Raw genomic sequence first — 16,468 nt, 5'->3', positions numbered from 1 at the left:
ATCGGATTGACGGCCGGTTTATTAATATCACTTCTAATTAATCCAATCAATCAATCCTCTAGCCAATCAAACCTCAAGCGGAGATTGATCCGATTGATCCGATTGGTGTTGTATAAAACGGAAAGGATGTATACATATTGGACCGGATTTTTATAGACATAACTTCGTTATATAAATTCCTATGAGCCTAATAATAAGACGGCTCGCGAACTACACCCATGGATGAGGCTACAGAGTGCCCCAGAGTAAAGGGCGACGTGAGAGTACCATGGTGGTGAGGTTCTAGGTGAAGGGGGGGTTGGGATCTCCCTTGGGAACGTCGGGCGGAGTACCAAAGGGGCTCATTTTTGAAGCCTAGTAAACCCAGTAATTCGCGTGAAACGTAATTCGACCTGTATAAATCGATTCCCGTCGTCCGTTTGAGCTCATCTCGTTATTGTGGAGTGCTGGAGGGGGCGCTGGGGCCGTGGTTGATGAGGCTGGCAATACGTGTTCTCCCGGCTAGGCCGGCAGAACTCCGGGGATCTGATACCTTACCAGTTTAGGCTAAGCGCGATCGAATTCACCTATTTGTCAATCTGGATCAAACCAGTTCAAACCAAAATCTAATCAATCCAATCAATCAAACTCAATTCAATATATAACAATCTAATCAATCTGCTATCTAGTTAAGCCGGCCGCCCGTTTACTAACCACGCTGGGTCTGGCTGGGAATCCGACCACGTTTATTCTGCTCTAGTATTTGATTGTGTGGATCAGCCACAGCAGATTTATGAGCGAGTTGGAATGTTGCATTACCATCGCGGGGGTCGAGAAGATAGGCTATTCAAACGCTATGGGAAGGAAACCACACTGACTGTTGTGTGATTGTAGTGAGTATGTATGCACTCATTCAGACTTCCGAGTGTGTGTCCGCAGAAGTCTAATGATCTCACTTGAGAAAATGAAAAGCCGGTGGTTCCGCGACGTGCATTTTACCTGGGACTCCCGATTTCGGTGTTCTGGACACTTTTCAAGATTGCGGGACTAGGAGTGATGGGTTAGGTTTTTGATCTATAGATGTTTGGAAACGAGCTCATCCAGAAGGGTGAAAGAATAGACGGGGCTTGGAAGCAAGTCACCTATCAACTCACCTCTCTTGGGTGAAATAGAACGTAAGGTTGCTTTCTGGGTCTAACGAACAGTTGCAATGGCCATGCCTGGCTCCTAGCTTCTGACCGTTGTCCGTTTCACCCTCCGTCGCAATGCAAGTGCACCGATTGTAGCGCCAGCGGCCTATCACGAGCCAGAAAAATGACAAATTGTACGCTCGACGACGGTCTATCCGCAACCTGTGGGTTGTACCACCATCATGAAGATTTAATCCACGATAACATTACAAAGACGGTGAAGACAGCGACAGATAGCGCGCGTAGCGACTCCAATTAGCATTGGGTCCACCTTATTTCCGGAGACGTACGCTAGAAGGGACATTTTACCGCCATCAACAAGGATAGCTGCTTTACTTTCAAATTGTACCACCTGATACGCCATAAAGACACCCCGGGCATAAGGACTATGAAAACCTCGTGACACAACTATCTCGAGAGCGCATGTGAGACCCTACGTATAGGCGTCCACGAAGCAGCCGGAATCCACCGCGTTCAACATAACATCGTGTCTAGATTTCAAGAGCTTATTGAGGCACCCCAAGCAATGACAAACCTTCCTGCCTCTCTTTCTCCCTCTCCCTCGACGACTCTTGTTCTAGGGCGACGACTTCATCATGCGCTATACGGATTGCCATCCTATGTCCTTTGGTATGCTCGCCAACTCCCTTCTAATTCGCCTCACGTCCCTGCCCCACTTGCCCAGATACTCACTTCTCTGCGACTCATTCAACGTCGAAAGGTAGTTGTTGTCGATGCTGTCAATGCTGTCGCTCGATCTCAAATATGCCCGACGTCGTCCCAGTAGATCAGCTCGTTTCTTTATCTCCCTGAAAGCTTTTTGTGTATCAATAGTCCTCTGATACGCCGGTGTTTTCTCATTCTCTTTCCACCGCACACACGCTTTCGCCGTTGCTACTTCCTTCTCTTCATAGACTATTCGCCTACAGAAGTCAGGCCACCTCTCGTCGTCCACATCTGGAAGTTCCATCATTTCAGGCGGAAAGCTTGTTCGCGCATCGCTCTGCGTCATTTTATAGACCTTGTAATGATCGTGAAGTTGAATGCGGTACCAAGATTGGAGCAAGTTGTGACTGGAAGGCACCAGGGGATCAGAGATCAAGTCAGGGATTTTATTGAAAAAATTTGCCTTAGCTGATTTTCGATCCGTAGCCGTGGGTTTGTCAAAGTAGCAAGCTATATCTTGCTGAGCCGAGCCCTCGTAAGTTACCCTTCCAACGATGATGTTGAGCTTCCACCCTTTCTCGCGAAGCCGAACAAGGCAGCGGAAAGGTGCCTCAGTTCGGGGGCACAGTATAAAATGATGTCCACTGTAAGCTCTATCTTTTGATCCAGCTGGGTAATCTTCTCTAGAGCATATCTGACGTGGTCGTGTGTTCTCCAGTCGGTCTCCCATGTTTTGGTGCATTCTTTTTCATAGAAAGCGTTGCTCAACAACTGTGTAGCGGCAAGACTGGCAGGTATTGTGATATATTTGTTGCCCGCCATGGGATGATCTTGTATCTAAAACCGCCGAACGAATGTCCTAGGAACGACACCGAGGGCAAAAACATCCTGATGGAGGAAGCCCCAAATGGACGCCGTAGAATCAAGCTTGAATTTGATCGTAACCTCCTTGTAATACTTTTGCAGAGCCTCTGTCGCAACATCTCTGCCTACGTATGCAGCAAACAGGTATCGAGGTCGCCCTAGCATATTTGCTAATGTTGTTTGCGAGGTTTGGCGTCGAATTGACGTATGGCGACGCTTTCCGGGAATGCCGCTTAGTATACGAGGTTTCGGAGCTCGCGAGGTAAGGTTTCATGAAGCTTTTGGGCGAAGCTTAGGGAAGTAGCTCGGTCTACACTATACGCCTCTCTGAGAAGGTTCCTGCATGCGTCAGAAGAAGATGCTGTTGGGTCATAATTGCGAGCAGGTTTTACATTTAAATCGGTTTCATGCGCGAGCTGTGCTTGTCGTCTTCGTATATCCGTCCGGCTGAGACGGCGTCAAAAAGGTATCGTGGGTTCAGCCTGCCCCGGTGCCATTCTTACCTTACTCGCCTCGTTTTCGAGGGCTACAACTTGACTCCCTCCGTGGAATCATTCTGTCGTTTCCTTTCGGCAGGGCTATTGTGCGGTGTTGTATGATGCTAGTAGAGGTGAGACTCAGGCTGAAGAAAGGAAGAGACAACGCGACAGGACGCATAGATCAGGTTCACGTGACCTTAAACATTACCATCTCTCGACGTGATCTTATTTCAAAACCTCTCATTATCGAGCTACGGCGTCAATTGCTATACTGCCAGTGTTTAAGCTCGAGTCTATCTTATTCAAGTTCCTATAGCTACACTGTTTGGATATTAGAACGTCCCAAAATAATTAAACTCCCAGCCACCAGACGCCGTCTCGTAGTAAGTCGATCTCAGGCTGGATTAACAAGAAGGCAACAGGAACCCTCGAGAGCTACAGCCTTCGCATCGGTGTGGCAGATCGTGGCTGGCCTAGTCGCAGATATCTTTCCAAGTTTGGCCAGTCCAAGGAGAAACTGAAACGACAAGTCTACTCTTCAAGGTTGGTAGACATATCCGTAACCTTTTAGAAGATGAAAAATGTTTGGTGCGGATATCAGCGCTACGACTGTAAAGTTTATGCAAAGGTGAGTGCAGAAGCTGGAACTATGCCCAGAAGACACAAGGAGAAAAGAAAGCTGAGAAAATATGCCTAGATGTCGTGTTCTCTTAAAAATCGTAATTGGACGGTTCATGCAAGAGTTCTGCTCAAAATCGTAGACATGGCTTAAATACTCATAACAGAGGTAGAGGTTCAGTAGTAACGAAAACTGCCTATAGCGGAAACAAAAGAGAGGAGGTAAAAGTTGGTTCACGTGACGCGCCGGATGAATAATTTCGCCGATTTTCCGAAGCGACCTTCATCAACTTTTCGGCAAGCCATCAGCTTCGTCTCCCTATATCGCAAAAATGCGTCGAATATCTCGGCCGCAGCAGCCAATTGACTTACTACTCACCTCATTTCGACGTCCCCAAACGCAGTCCTCCTCTTCGCCATGTCTTGTCTGCAATTTCCGCGCCATTTCCTTCCCTAAAGCGCGACACCCGTCCACCTACGTCGCCGCCCGCTTCTCGACATCGACAAGATTACGGCAGGAACCGATTTTCAAGCCCAAAAATCCCGAGAAGGCGAAAGCGTTTACCGACAGTATTCAGGCGAAGCTCTGGGGCGGGCAGGAGAATGTTCTAGGACGCGAGGATCCGTACGACAGGAACTCCCCGATGCGGGTACCGGGCGGAGGAAAGGCCGAGAACGAAGTAGAGGCGAAGAGACCCCAGATAGTGGAGGAGGAGGAGGTGTCTGAAAAGTATGCGGATGAGCTTGCGGAGGAGTCGCATTCGACCGAAGACGAATATAGCCCCGACCATGGGCGTTACGAGGAGGCGAAAACCTGGCATGGGCTTGAGCGGGTAGGTAGCAAGGAGTGGGCGGAGGAGTACCAGGATCAGGAGAGGGGGAGACTACACTTTAGAAGAGGGTGAGGATGTCCTGCAGTGCTCATCCATGCCAGAGTGCTAATATTTTGAGTGCAGCTATCTACCCTCAACCAAGATAACGGACCCTGAAGCGCTTGACGCAGCACTCCATAGGGCGATCGCCGAAGTTTTTACTCTCCAGAAAGTTGGCATGGATCTCGGCCTGACATCTAAACGAGCCGGTAGCCAGAACGATTTAGGCTTCATACAAAGTGTCAAAGTCGGTCCTTCGAAAGACGGAAACAGCGCTATTGTGGAATTCTCAGATTCTACAAACGAGTCGGAAATAGTGCAAGCGCTGGAAGCACTTGCTAAAACCTCCAATTCGGTCGACACAGAATCGTCACCGGATATTGGACCGGAGGAAGCAAGTTCTGTCTTGGAAACGACTACCCAGTCTCAACGATGGAAAGAAGGCTGGCAATCAATCTCCATAAGCGACCCAGACGTTAAGTTTGCTGTACGTTCTATATAACTCTCTCTCTCTTACCCGTGTCACAACTAATCGATTACTTAGGTCGTGAAACGATTAATGCAGTTGACTGGCCATCGTCTATCCGACCCTGTCATCCAAGACACGAACACTATCGGCCAGCTCTTAGCCCGAATCACAGCACCCCCTAAGCCGAAGAAGCTTGTTGAGGCTATTCAAGGTGACGGAAGACTCCAAGCAGTGTCGAATGTGAAGGTATCCGGACAACGTGTCACACCCATGGACAAGGAGCAAGAGGTCGGGAGGTTGAAGGTCATCGAGTACGCCCTACGCGAACGTGGCTTACTTGTTGGGGCTCCCTCTTGAAGGTGTTAGAACTCAAACACTAGGCTGTAAGAGTACTGTATATCTGTAATATAGTGGGCAAGCACCGATGACCGGGCACGCTCTGTGAACTGTACATGGATTCAAATAAGCATTAAAGCATGAAAGTTTGGCTACTTCGACGTGTTAGTATGCTGAAGAAAACCATGGAGCTATGTCCATACCCACTTCGAGTGATTTTAGAGTCAAATGCGCTTAGATCGTTTTGACCCTCTAAAACGACTAGCGTTCTAGTAATTCATTGCGCCCGTCGTGCCGTCCTCAACCTCCGTCTCAACCTAGAGCATCCATACTACCAATCGGTAAATCTCCTGAGCTCTGCTAATTATCTGGTGCCTTGCTCATATGCTTGCATGAAGGCGCAGCACCTCCAGAGCAGCCCCGCTTCCAAGGCTCCAAGGCTGCTACCTATTGGGGGCTGTGCTCGAGGCTATAAACTGTCAAGTCTTCTTTCCACCCACCCCATCCCAAATTCGCATAAGCACATAGTCATCGGTCTTTTCATCTCAGCATTTCATTCTCATCCCAGTCTCTGCGTCTAAGACCTTCAATCAGAACCATGGCAAGGCACTCCCCCAACTGGTGCAGAATCGGCGAGGCCGCTCTCTGCATTTTATGTCTGCCTTTGCTAGCGCCATTGTTTTGCTTCTGCACTGTAACCTACCGCAGGCGCGGAGGTGGGAGAAGCCCGTTTCCAATGCATCCTGCGAAGCCGTATACTCAGCAAGAAAAGGACGAACTCGATCGCAGAAAAGGAGAGAGAAACGCTCAGCCGACTTTACCGGTTGTGAGGCCTCGTGCACTTAGCTTACCGCTGCCGCTGGAGGATACTAGCGCTGAAGAAAAACCAAGAAAGGACTTGGAAAGGAAAAAGAATACCGTGCGAGTGACACAGATCACACATGACCAGGCGGAGTCCTCGATACTGTACACCCTGCCACTAGAGATTCGGACGATGATCTGGGAATACGCAATCACGGGACACCATATCCATATTGCACGAAGACGTGGACGACTGGGCCACGCTGTTTGTCCGCACCCTGACGATATTTTCGAGCGAGGGGCCAAGGAGCACTTGTGCTTGGAGCGACGGGATGGGAATGACTTTTGGTTACCTACGAACTACCCGCCTCGCGTGAGCCCGTTGTCGTTACTCAAGACTTGTCGGCAGATGTAAGAGCTCTGAGAGTACTTTAAGAAGATCTATGGATATTGATTGTTTTTGTAGATACTCGGAAACCATCGATTTGCTTTACACAGGCAACACCTTCGCCTTCGCAGACCCGCCTGCGTTCGACTGGTTCCACACCTCCGTGCTTCCCTCGCGAACACGACTACTTCGCTCTATCGAAATTCCGTGGGAGTATCAGGCGAACGTCAGCGGCAGCGATTGGAACGTACCCCCGATCCCCATGTGGCGCACAGAGAAGCAACACAAAATGTTCGGGCACTTGTGCTATCACAGTCAGCACCAACTTCGCCACCTGCGATTTCTCATATCCACAAGCTGGTCTTGGAATAGGCTTCCTTCTCAATTCAACTCCCAGCCCAGCATCGAACAGGCAGTTTTCCACGCCAAAATTCAAAACGGCAATCCGATCCAGGTCGTCATGCCGTGGCATAGTTTTAGACTACCGACAGCGGAAGAGACCGCTAGCCTAGCAGCAAGGGGAGTCTCGTTGGAGATTCACCGTGCTCTGAAAGATAGAAACGATTTCGCGGCATTTGCGGTACCGTTTAATGCTAGGTGTCTGCATTGTGGGGATGGGGCGCTTATACCAGCAGGGGCTCGTACGACAGCAGAGAGGTGTTTCTTCGATATCGAAGGGGCGGGAGAGGGACAAGAGGAATTCTTTGAGCGCTCGGAGTTTTATCGAGTCCGACATGGGCCGTGTGGAGGGCTGATTGAATTTGAGACGGAGCTGTTGAGCACGACGTGGCGGGTTACTCATGGTGCCGAGAGGCTCGAGTAGAGATACATGTTTTCTTTCGTCGCCGCTATTAATAATTCCTCCGGTCAGGCAGTTCTGAACGGGGAAGAATAAGATGGACAGCAAGCTTCCGTCTCCACTACTGCATATCGATGAACGTAGTGAAGAGCGGTAGAGAAACAGGAAATGTTTATATTGCTGAGGATTACCTCTATGCTTTTCAAACCATAGGCTTGAGTGTTGACTAGCTAGGTAGTCCAGGCAGCGTGTGAGCGGTAAGGACACCTTGGGTAGAAGTAATGGAAAAACTTCCCAATCGAACCGCAGCAGTCCAATCCATGGCTACGCCGCGTGCACGGAGAGGCACGCCAAGTACCCGCTATGCGTATAAAATTATACAGAACGGACCGCGTAGAATCAATTTTAACATGTGATCACGTGAAACAGCCCTTGAATTGTCTTCAATATCTATCTATCATAGTGACCATGGATGCTCGGTGACTCAATTGAGACTAGCGCCATTTGATGAGCTTAGACTTTGCTGACCCGACTTCGTCTTCAACCTGAACACCGCTAAGCCACTTTCCAGAAAAAGCTATCGAGTTGTCTGTTTCCTGTCGGTGCTATGCTAGGATTCAGCTGCACCGCCCTCTGATCACACAATCTGACCGGCGACCGACTCCTTCAACGTTCCTGTTTCTCGCTGCTGCCTAAGCGCCTCAGCTACATACATTTTTCACATTTATCAATCATCTTTGCTACTCCAACAAGCATCTCGCAAATCATCTTATGACACCTCATAGCTGATCATCAACGCGCACTTGTCTAGCGCTGATTTCTTGATCGCTGCATTATCTCACAGTATCCTACCATGGCCGCCAAACCGTCGGCCGAAGCGTTGCGCGAAATGCGCCTGAAGCGATTCGGTGCTACGTCTTCCAGCAGTAGTAGTTCCGCCGCTGCTTCATCTTCGCCCAATACCGTGGATAGCAGTGGTAAATCTGCATCGTCCGATGCCCTCCTCTTACGGGAGTACATTCCATCGAGCGAGCAAGAGCGTGAGCTCAAACGCTTCCGAAACGAGTGGGCCAAAGAAGTACGCAAGAAGACGACTGCTCAACAGAAAGCCATGGAAGCCCAGAGTATGGAAGCAGAAAAGAAACGCGCGATGCGTGAGGCGCGGCGACTAGAGCAAGAAGAGCGCGATCGACGGCCGACGATGCAAGAGCTTGATGAGATTGCTTTGAGGGAGCGAGAGGAGAGAGAAGTTCTGCAGCTGCGCATCAAAAAGATGGATGACGAGAAGCGCGAGTACTATCGCACTACGTGGCTGTCTGAACTGGATAAGCAAATTGCTCAATGGACTTCCGGGTCTCCCTCCAGCAAACCTGGCGAAGCCTCTCACGAAATGAATTATGCCGCAACCATCAAAAATTCCACTGGCAGCTATGTAGCGGCGCACAAGGTGTTCGGCATCACGGAACTGCACCAGCATATTCTTTCCTATCTTTTGCCCGTGGACATTCTGATGACGTTGGGTGTGAATCGCTATTGGCGCTCTGTCGCATTCCCCCTAAAAGCCAAAAAAGAGAGCGTCCAATCTTGGCTAGATCCGATGGAAGCAGTAGACTTGCATGGCGTCAATGACAACCTTTTAAGCCCGTGCTGCACCGAGTCGTCAGGACGATGTGGCACATGTGAGAGAGACCTGGACGAAAACAATATGGGTCGCCATTTCGTCGAAATCCGCCAGCTGAAGCCAAACCCATACCTTCAACAACAGATTCTTAGGAACAGAGGGCTCATTCTTCCCCTATTCGATTTCGAACCAAGAGAGCGGGAATTCAGGAACGGAGTGTTCATTCTTCACCCATTCGAACCAAGAGAGTTCGAGGTGAAGCTTGCCAGGGACCTGAAGCCTCATTTCATATATCCTCAAGAGGAACGCTTCACAAACCCTGATGCTAGTTGGCGGAACATGTACCTCACGAAACCACCGATTCGAAAAGTGGAATTAAGTCATTGGTATGCTGGGGTGAAAGAGACGCGAACCCCATTCGACGTGGTCTACGATCCGAATGGAATCCGGTGTGCTCACCTCTTAGATGTGCTGGAGAGCCATGCTGCGACAATCGCTCAGCTGTGGATGAGCACTAAGCTTAAGGAGAGGGCCCGTGAGGAGACGTTTATTGAGAATGCGGAGTTCCAGGAGCTGAAATTGTGTAAGAAATTTCTACACGAGGAACCTAGGATCATTGGTAGGTTGATAAGATAATGGACAACCTTCCGGCGTGATGGACAGCTTGATGTCATATGGACTTGTTTATTGTTTCTATAATGTTTCATTAACTCCTCTATCTATGAACTATTGGCCAGGACTTTCAGGATTTCCCGTCGACCGCACTTCTATAAACCTAAAAAAATCGCAGCGGCATTGTCTATCGTCCGTCCCATTTATCCAGCCCTTTCCCTCCTACTTCCCAAGCGGCCGCAGCCCTGAAGATGTTCTCTTCGTCAAATCTCTTCGCTATCAACTGCATGCCAACTGGTAATTTTCCCTTTCGATCTGGTAGCGAGCCCCATCCGCAGGGCATACTCAGACCAGGATCTATCATTTGTTAGCAAAGATCGCCCTCAAAGATTCAAGGGAAAAAAACTTACGACCGGTGACGTTGAATTGACATCTATTCATTATTAGCAGAGAAGCTATCAAACGCCCAAAGGCAAGGCACTTACGTGTTAAGAGTTGCCCCAATCGCCGGATCCATTTTCTCTTCGACTGTCATACCATACTCCGGGTGCTTGCTCCCAACCCTCGGGTTTACAGGCGTCACGAGAACGTCGAAAGTCTCTAGAGCCTTATCATAGTCAGCACGCATCTCCATTACGTGCATCATAGCTTTGCCAATGAGCGCATCCGCGCCCTCTTTTGCAGAAAGATGTGCCACGTTAAACATAACATTGACCACTGCTGGGTTGTGCTTGTTGAGGATTTCGAATGACTCCTGCGTCATTGCTGGTGGTGCTATTCTAGGCATCGGATAGGTCAGCAGCGGCATGGGCAGATTTCTCATACCGTATGTTCCCATACCCGGCCTTGCTGCGATTGTCCAGATTGAGGGACCGACGAGGTGTATCGGGATCGAGATATCTTCCACTTCGGCTCCGATGGTACGGAACTGCTCTACAGCTGCCTTGACAACTTTCTTAACTTCATCGCTGAGCCCCATCACTCCGAACGCCTCGGTGATGACCCCAATTCTCAATCCCTTGCCCGCGGCAGTCGGTATCCACTCCCCCTTCCCCTCCTTTTCTTTCACAAACGCTGCCAGTAAGCTAGCATAGTCTGGGACATCCTTCTTCAACGGCGTCTCAGGCGTCATACGCGCATCCATCCCATCATATCCCGCCAACACCTCAAGAAGCTTCGCATTATCCTCCAAACTCGCCGTCATAGGCCCCGTATGATCGATCATCGGAAACAAACTAATAATCCCCGTATACGGTACCAACCCATGCGTAGGCTTCAGCCCATAAATCCCCGCATACGACGCCGGGATGCGGATCGAGCCACCCTGATCCCCTCCAATCGCCATATCGACGCCCTCGCCGATCTCATCTGGACCGGAAGGAGGGGCGATGCCATGGCGCTCCCGCCACAGCTTGGACGCTGTGTTGCCGACGAGCGCGGCGCAGCCGCTGCTGCTTCCGCCGGTTGTGAAGCCGCGGAGCCAGGGGTTTTGCACGCAGCCGGTGGCGGAGGTGAAGGAGAGGGGGGACATGGAGAAGTGTTCGCAGGTCGCGCTGCCCTCTATCTTTCCGCCTGCATTTAACACGCGATTTACAACTACGGCGTCAACCTCTGGGATTGGGTACTCTTTTTTTCCCGTCAGTAGCTCGGGGAAGGTTCCGCCCGTTAATGGTACGCCGGCGACGGAGATATTGTCTTTGACGGCAACGGTCTTTCCGGCGAGTTGGTGGCTTTCAGGATTTGGGGAAGAGATGGAGACGCGATGGCTCCATGCGTTTAGGGGATTGGTGGAAGGTTCTGGTCTCACCCATTTTCGGGGGAGGGTGGAAGGGAGAGGAGCTAAGCGTGGTTCCTTGTATGGGGCAAGCGAGGCGATTTGGGAGGCCGTGGCATCGAGGCCGTTGAGGAGGTGGCGGTACTGTTCTGCTTCTGCGTCTGGGATCTTGAGGGAGGCCTTTGAGGCGAGGGCTTGGATATCTTCGACGGAGACTGGAATGGGTTAATGTGGGTGTTTAGGGAGAATGGGGTGGAATAGATGGGGTACCTGTGGGAGGCCCGGTGGGGAGGAAGACGACCGACATTCTGACGAGGGAGTCTCAAAGCTCTGAGAATGTGACTTTCGGACTGTGGTTTGCTACTACGCCTCCAAGACGTGTCGGACGAGGATCATACAGTAGGTTTCGAATTTGCGACTCGTAGTGGTTATACATAGTTCAAGAAGTGGAGGGCTAGGGTTTCTTATCGCCATAAGCTTTGAAATAGCATGCAATAGCTCTATCAGGGCTTCCGAAGCCGACTTCGGAGAATTATTAATGTATGATACAGGGAGCCTGCACCCGACCCGAAGTGTTCAAGCGGTACCGTGATGGTGCCGACATCTATGAAGATGGTCTCACAGTCACGTCTTAACAAGGGCCTGAATATAGAACTACCCTTCATGATTCTGACTATATGATGAAAAGAACACGCTATATTAATCGTCATGGCCTTCTGGATGGATATCAAATATACGTATCTACCCCTCAACGCCACACCAGCACGTCATCACATGACATCCTTCGGCCCAACTTCCGACCTCAACCTCCCGCCTCTCATCCACGCTACGCTTATCGGAACAAAACTGCCGTCCCGCCCAGCACCATGCGTTACACACATCAGCCCAGAGATAGGCCACTTCCGCTTAATTGGAGAACTATGCCAGGGACGCTGTCCACGGCGTCATCGCTCGCATGGGAGGAGCGTGTGGTGGAGAGACGCGGAGGGGATGAGGGGTGATGATTGCGGCATTGGGTCTCTGATATAGAGGTCTGGTATCGTAGACTTGGCCAATTCAACTCAATTGCAGAGCTGAGATTGAGTTGGGATAATGTCGACTGCGAGAAGATATCGTCTTGGTGTGGATGTTGGTGCAAGTGCTAGTTCTCAAACCCAATATCTCTCCCCATTATGTTTCAATCTTTCCATTACTTTATTCTCCTAACTAAATCCTCTTCCTATCTTGTCTGAAGAAACCGTGCTTTTCTCGCTATTACTCCTTGTATTCTCATCACGAACACCGCGTAGGGCACCTTTACCGACATCTGCGTCATCACACCCACTGGCCTGACCGTCCGCGCCAAAGTGCCCACTAATACCACCGATCAATCCATCGCGGTAAAAGAAGGCGTCGACCGAGTCCGTGCAATCCTGAAATCCCAATACGGCTAGGACGGGAAGTTCGACTACATCCATTATGGAACTACTACCGCCACCAATGCCATACTCGAAGGCAAAGGCGTGAAAACTGGCCTCGTCGTCACAAAAGGCCACAAAGACATCCTCAGCTTTCGCCGCAGCCAGATGCCCGGGGGCTTGGGTGCATGGATCAATTTCTTGCAGCCTGAGCCGATCGTGCCGCCCGAGCGGACGGTGGAGGCGCCGGAGCGGGTGAGTATTCAAGGAGAAGTGGTTAAAGAGCTGGATCGGGAGGCATTTCGAGCTAGTCTCGCGGATCTGAAGAGGCAGAAACCGCAGGCGATTAGCGTGAGCTTGTTGAATTCGTTTGCGAATAATGTGCACGAGGAGGCGATATGGGGAATTCTTTTGGAGGAGTTCGGACCTGATGTTGAAGTTGTCACGTGGACGGAGATTTTGCCAGAAATTCAGGAGGTGAGTATCTAGGAAGGGTGATGGTAGTTGGGGGAACGTTTGCTTATGTCGACAGTATGAGCGGACGGTTACGACGGCGGCGAATGCGGCGAATGCGCTCGTCAAGCCGATTGTCAAGAAGTATATGACGGGATTACAGAAGCTTTTGGCAGATGATACGGATACGATTCGCATTTTGAAAAGCGATGGAGATTTGACGTCGACCCATTTGGCGGGCGAGATGCCGGTCTCCATCTTGATGAGTATGATCCGGTCCATTCACGAAAAGATATTTCAAACTAATATATTATTATTATTATTATTATTAAGTTCTATTATGCTGATTTAGTTCCCGTTAGGGTCCATGCAGCAGTTCTATCTAAGCTAAGTATACAAGGGGAAACCGTTCGTGCTAGGCAGCGTTTGGATGAAAACCTTGCTTTCTGCGGTGTATAGCGCTGTGCGCTCTTCATGCTAATGTACGACTGTTGGGGACACGTGGCAGCTCTGTTAAGCCGGCCACGGAATAAGCCATCGCGGTGCGTTGTTGTAAATCTGTCCGGGGTCCAGGGTTAGGTCGTCCTCCTAGGTTCGGGTCGATTCCATTGGATTCCGGAGATGAAGGCTGGTTTATAATTAGCGTAAGAGCACGCCTACAGGTAGTGCGCGTGCGTGCTCTTCCGTAAAGCCAGGGGTTGAAGTAAATAGTTTGTGGGTTGTTGTGTGCATGCTGTAGGTGGGGCTGTTCTATGCTTAGGGGTAGGCCTGAGGGCCGGGCGCCCTAAATAGGTGGATTAATACAAAATAGAAGGGTAGGGTTAAGGCCGTATTAGCGTATTGCGGGTGTATAGGCGGACTGCCGTGGCAAGGGATAGCCGCTTGAAATAGGAGTGTTGCAGCAAGAATAGGCAGGTTAATATAAAGTGGGCAGATTTGCCCTGGCGGCAGGGCAGTGTAGAGTAGGGCTATGCTAAATAGGTGGATTATTGTTAAATAGGGGAATTTACTCCTGCGCTATTTCCCTAGCTATTAAGAGGTATAGTAGGAGTTCCTTCTGCTAGAGGAACTATTAGGCTAGGACCTTAATAGTGCCCCTATTTTTATATAGCTTTTTATAGGCTCTAGTTTTAGCTTTCCTAAATAGTTTATTTCTGCCTTTTATATATTATTTGCAGTTTATAACTATATATTATAGTATTTATCGGCTAGCTCTATAGAAGCACGCCGGTATTAGGTAGTTTAGTACTTTTATCCTATATAGGTACTTATTAAGCCCTATATATTCTATTTATAGGTTTATAATAATTATACTTTCTATTTTAGTAAGCTTGCTATATATATATTTATAGCGCTTCTATTACTTAGTATTAAGCACTAGTATAAAGGGTTTTTTTTATAGTTTTTTTTAGAAGGCTTTTAATTTTTTTTTCTACTTATTTTTATATACTATAGTAATTGCTAAGCATTTTAAATATTTATATAAGTTATCTAATTTACTTTTAAACCGGGTAATATTTCTAATAGTAACTACCGCTTACTTATAAAGTATATTATATTTACTAAAGCTAAACTAGGTATAATAGGTTGTTTTTTCTATACCTTCTAAGTGCTATATACTAAGGCAGGGTATAGGTTAAGTTATTATCGGGGTGTAATAGTTTTTAAAAGGTAAGGTAAAATTAATCTTAGGTATAAAACGGGGTTATTACTTTTAATAGGTAGTATTAAAGTCTTAAGTTAAATATAAGGTTTCTATCTATATAAAGAAGCGTCCTTATATATAAAAGCTCCGTCTTAAGAAACCTGTTTACTTATCCCGCTTTTAGGGCTTATAGCCCTTAAGCACCTTAATCCCGATAAGCGCTTTTTTAGCTCTACGCTTATTCTTTTTATAAGCTTAATAAGCTATTATATAACCCTATTTTTATAATATCCTATTTTTAGATTATTCCTATCTACTAGCAGTTTATAAGGGAATTTAGAATCCCTATACGCTCTATATATAACCTTTTTAGTCCTATAACCTAGTTCTATATAATTAGTTTTATTTACTTACTTATTTCTATAAGTACTGCTGCGCTTAGGTAGTTTATATTACGGGTTATAATACTAGGGTGTTTTTTAGCTACTATATTTATTCCTAATAGTATTTCTTATATTACTATATATCTAGTTAATATATATATAGATAGGCCTTTTATATATCCTATCTATATAGGCTACTACTAGTTTTTCTAACTTTAGCCTAAAAAAAAGGTAAAATATTTTATACTTTAGTACTTTAATAGGTATTAATTTATAGGCCCCTAAAATATACTAAAAGTAGTAGTTTTATACTATTTTAAGTTATTTAAGTTTTATTTTACTAAGCTATTTTTTATACTTACTATAGGTATTAGGTTCGTGGCTGGAAAAGGGTTGTATTGCTATTAATAAGGTTGCGTAGAGAGAAGAAAGGCTCCGGCCATAAGCCTGCTATATAGTTAAGCGCGCGCCGGCAGAACCCCGGGCGGCGGAAGAACCCTCGGCCCGCGATCACGTGACGTCCGTGCACGTGCTAACCTGCGGCCTTAATAACTACTAAAGGCACCGCAAGCCCGACAAGCAGCCTGTACGAGGCGGTGCTACGAACCTGCTCCTACATTGTAGTGAGCAGAGCAGATGCTTGAGGCGCGATGGAGCTGGTGATGGCGTTGTGGCCGTTCGAAGGCCTCCAACCGGACGACGACAACAACGAACCGCGTCACCAGAACAGAGGAACAACCATCAAAATGGGTATGAAAACCATCCGACGTATGTCTACTTGTGTAGGAAGCAAGCCGAACGTGGAGTCGATGCCTAGGCGTACGACAGGACACCTCTGGGGTGGCGATGCAGAGTTTTCACCCTCCCCTCTATCGAAGCTCTCGTTAACTGATGGTGTCTACAGTGCCTACAGCGTCACCAGAGTCATTGGCGGTCAATTGGAGGACCTCAAACAGCGTGGTGCTCGCAGCCTTTGCCTAGGGGACAGCATTCTCATGGCGGTTAAGTGGAGGACCTCAAACAGCGTGGTGCTCGCAGCCATCGACAACGCAATGCCTGTAGGCGCCCATCAGCACGCGAGGAAGCCCGAAGCTCCTGAAGGGAGATGGTCACAGCCAGCAT

General features: G+C 48.4%; 8 protein-coding genes across 8 annotated transcripts; 5 read left to right on the top strand and 3 right to left on the bottom strand.

Annotated features, from left to right (window-relative positions):
• Nucleotides 1-1,651: 1,651 nt before the first annotated feature.
• On the bottom strand, nucleotides 1,652-2,815 carry BDZ99DRAFT_235308 (uncharacterized protein). Its single transcript, XM_033713555.1, has one exon. It carries the CDS (start codon nucleotides 2,575-2,577, stop codon nucleotides 1,771-1,773), a length of 807 nt encoding a protein of 268 aa, XP_033581294.1. The 5' UTR covers nucleotides 2,578-2,815; the 3' UTR covers nucleotides 1,652-1,770.
• On the bottom strand, nucleotides 2,298-3,297 carry BDZ99DRAFT_460007 (uncharacterized protein). The gene is made up of 3 exons (XM_033719291.1): nucleotides 3,203-3,297; nucleotides 3,092-3,146; nucleotides 2,298-3,038 (listed from the first exon to the last, which is right to left on the bottom strand). The coding sequence occupies exon 3, from the start codon at nucleotides 2,862-2,864 to the stop codon at nucleotides 2,673-2,675; it is 192 nt and encodes a 63-aa protein (XP_033581293.1). The 5' UTR covers nucleotides 2,865-3,038; nucleotides 3,092-3,146; nucleotides 3,203-3,297; the 3' UTR covers nucleotides 2,298-2,672.
• Nucleotides 3,298-4,121: 824 nt separating this feature from the next.
• On the top strand, nucleotides 4,122-5,626 carry BDZ99DRAFT_460006 (uncharacterized protein). The gene is made up of 3 exons (XM_033719290.1): nucleotides 4,122-4,697; nucleotides 4,753-5,155; nucleotides 5,213-5,626. The coding sequence occupies exons 1-3, from the start codon at nucleotides 4,129-4,131 to the stop codon at nucleotides 5,492-5,494; spliced, it is 1,254 nt and encodes a 417-aa protein (XP_033581292.1). The 5' UTR covers nucleotides 4,122-4,128; the 3' UTR covers nucleotides 5,495-5,626.
• Nucleotides 5,627-6,209: 583 nt separating this feature from the next.
• BDZ99DRAFT_516933 (uncharacterized protein) lies at nucleotides 6,210-7,485 on the top strand (the record flags this gene model as incomplete). The annotated part of the gene is made up of 2 exons (XM_033725115.1): nucleotides 6,210-6,685; nucleotides 6,741-7,485. The coding sequence occupies 2 exons, from the start codon at nucleotides 6,210-6,212 to the stop codon at nucleotides 7,483-7,485; spliced, it is 1,221 nt and encodes a 406-aa protein (XP_033581291.1).
• A 687-nt stretch (nucleotides 7,486-8,172) lies between these two features.
• On the top strand, nucleotides 8,173-10,022 carry BDZ99DRAFT_460004 (uncharacterized protein; the record flags this gene model as incomplete). The annotated part of the gene is made up of 1 exon (XM_033719289.1): nucleotides 8,173-10,022. A coding segment is annotated over exon 1 (1,399 nt), but the record flags the coding sequence as incomplete, so codon positions are not given.
• Nucleotides 9,800-11,775, bottom strand: BDZ99DRAFT_554786 (amidase signature enzyme; the record flags this gene model as incomplete). Its single annotated transcript, XM_033727136.1, has 4 exons — nucleotides 9,800-10,051; nucleotides 10,105-10,127; nucleotides 10,180-11,683; nucleotides 11,739-11,775. 4 exons carry the CDS (start codon nucleotides 11,773-11,775, stop codon nucleotides 9,882-9,884), a joined length of 1,734 nt encoding a protein of 577 aa, XP_033581289.1. The 3' UTR covers nucleotides 9,800-9,881.
• A 401-nt stretch (nucleotides 11,776-12,176) lies between these two features.
• BDZ99DRAFT_567970 (uncharacterized protein) lies at nucleotides 12,177-13,709 on the top strand (the record flags this gene model as incomplete). The annotated part of the gene is made up of 5 exons (XM_033727746.1): nucleotides 12,177-12,338; nucleotides 12,758-12,847; nucleotides 12,902-13,342; nucleotides 13,398-13,584; nucleotides 13,681-13,709. The coding sequence occupies 5 exons, from the start codon at nucleotides 12,177-12,179 to the stop codon at nucleotides 13,707-13,709; spliced, it is 909 nt and encodes a 302-aa protein (XP_033581288.1).
• A 2,206-nt stretch (nucleotides 13,710-15,915) lies between these two features.
• Nucleotides 15,916-16,468, top strand: BDZ99DRAFT_235257 (uncharacterized protein). The gene is made up of 2 exons (XM_033713553.1): nucleotides 15,916-16,194; nucleotides 16,251-16,468. Exons 1-2 carry the CDS (start codon nucleotides 15,997-15,999, stop codon nucleotides 16,350-16,352), a joined length of 300 nt encoding a protein of 99 aa, XP_033581287.1. The 5' UTR covers nucleotides 15,916-15,996; the 3' UTR covers nucleotides 16,353-16,468.

The sequence above is a fragment of the Mytilinidion resinicola genome, assembly GCF_010093595.1.
Source record: "Mytilinidion resinicola strain CBS 304.34 unplaced genomic scaffold BDZ99scaffold_4, whole genome shotgun sequence".
NCBI classification, from domain to species: Eukaryota; Fungi; Ascomycota; class Dothideomycetes; order Mytilinidiales; family Mytilinidiaceae; genus Mytilinidion; species Mytilinidion resinicola.
This window is presented reverse-complemented; position numbering and strand designations above follow the sequence as displayed.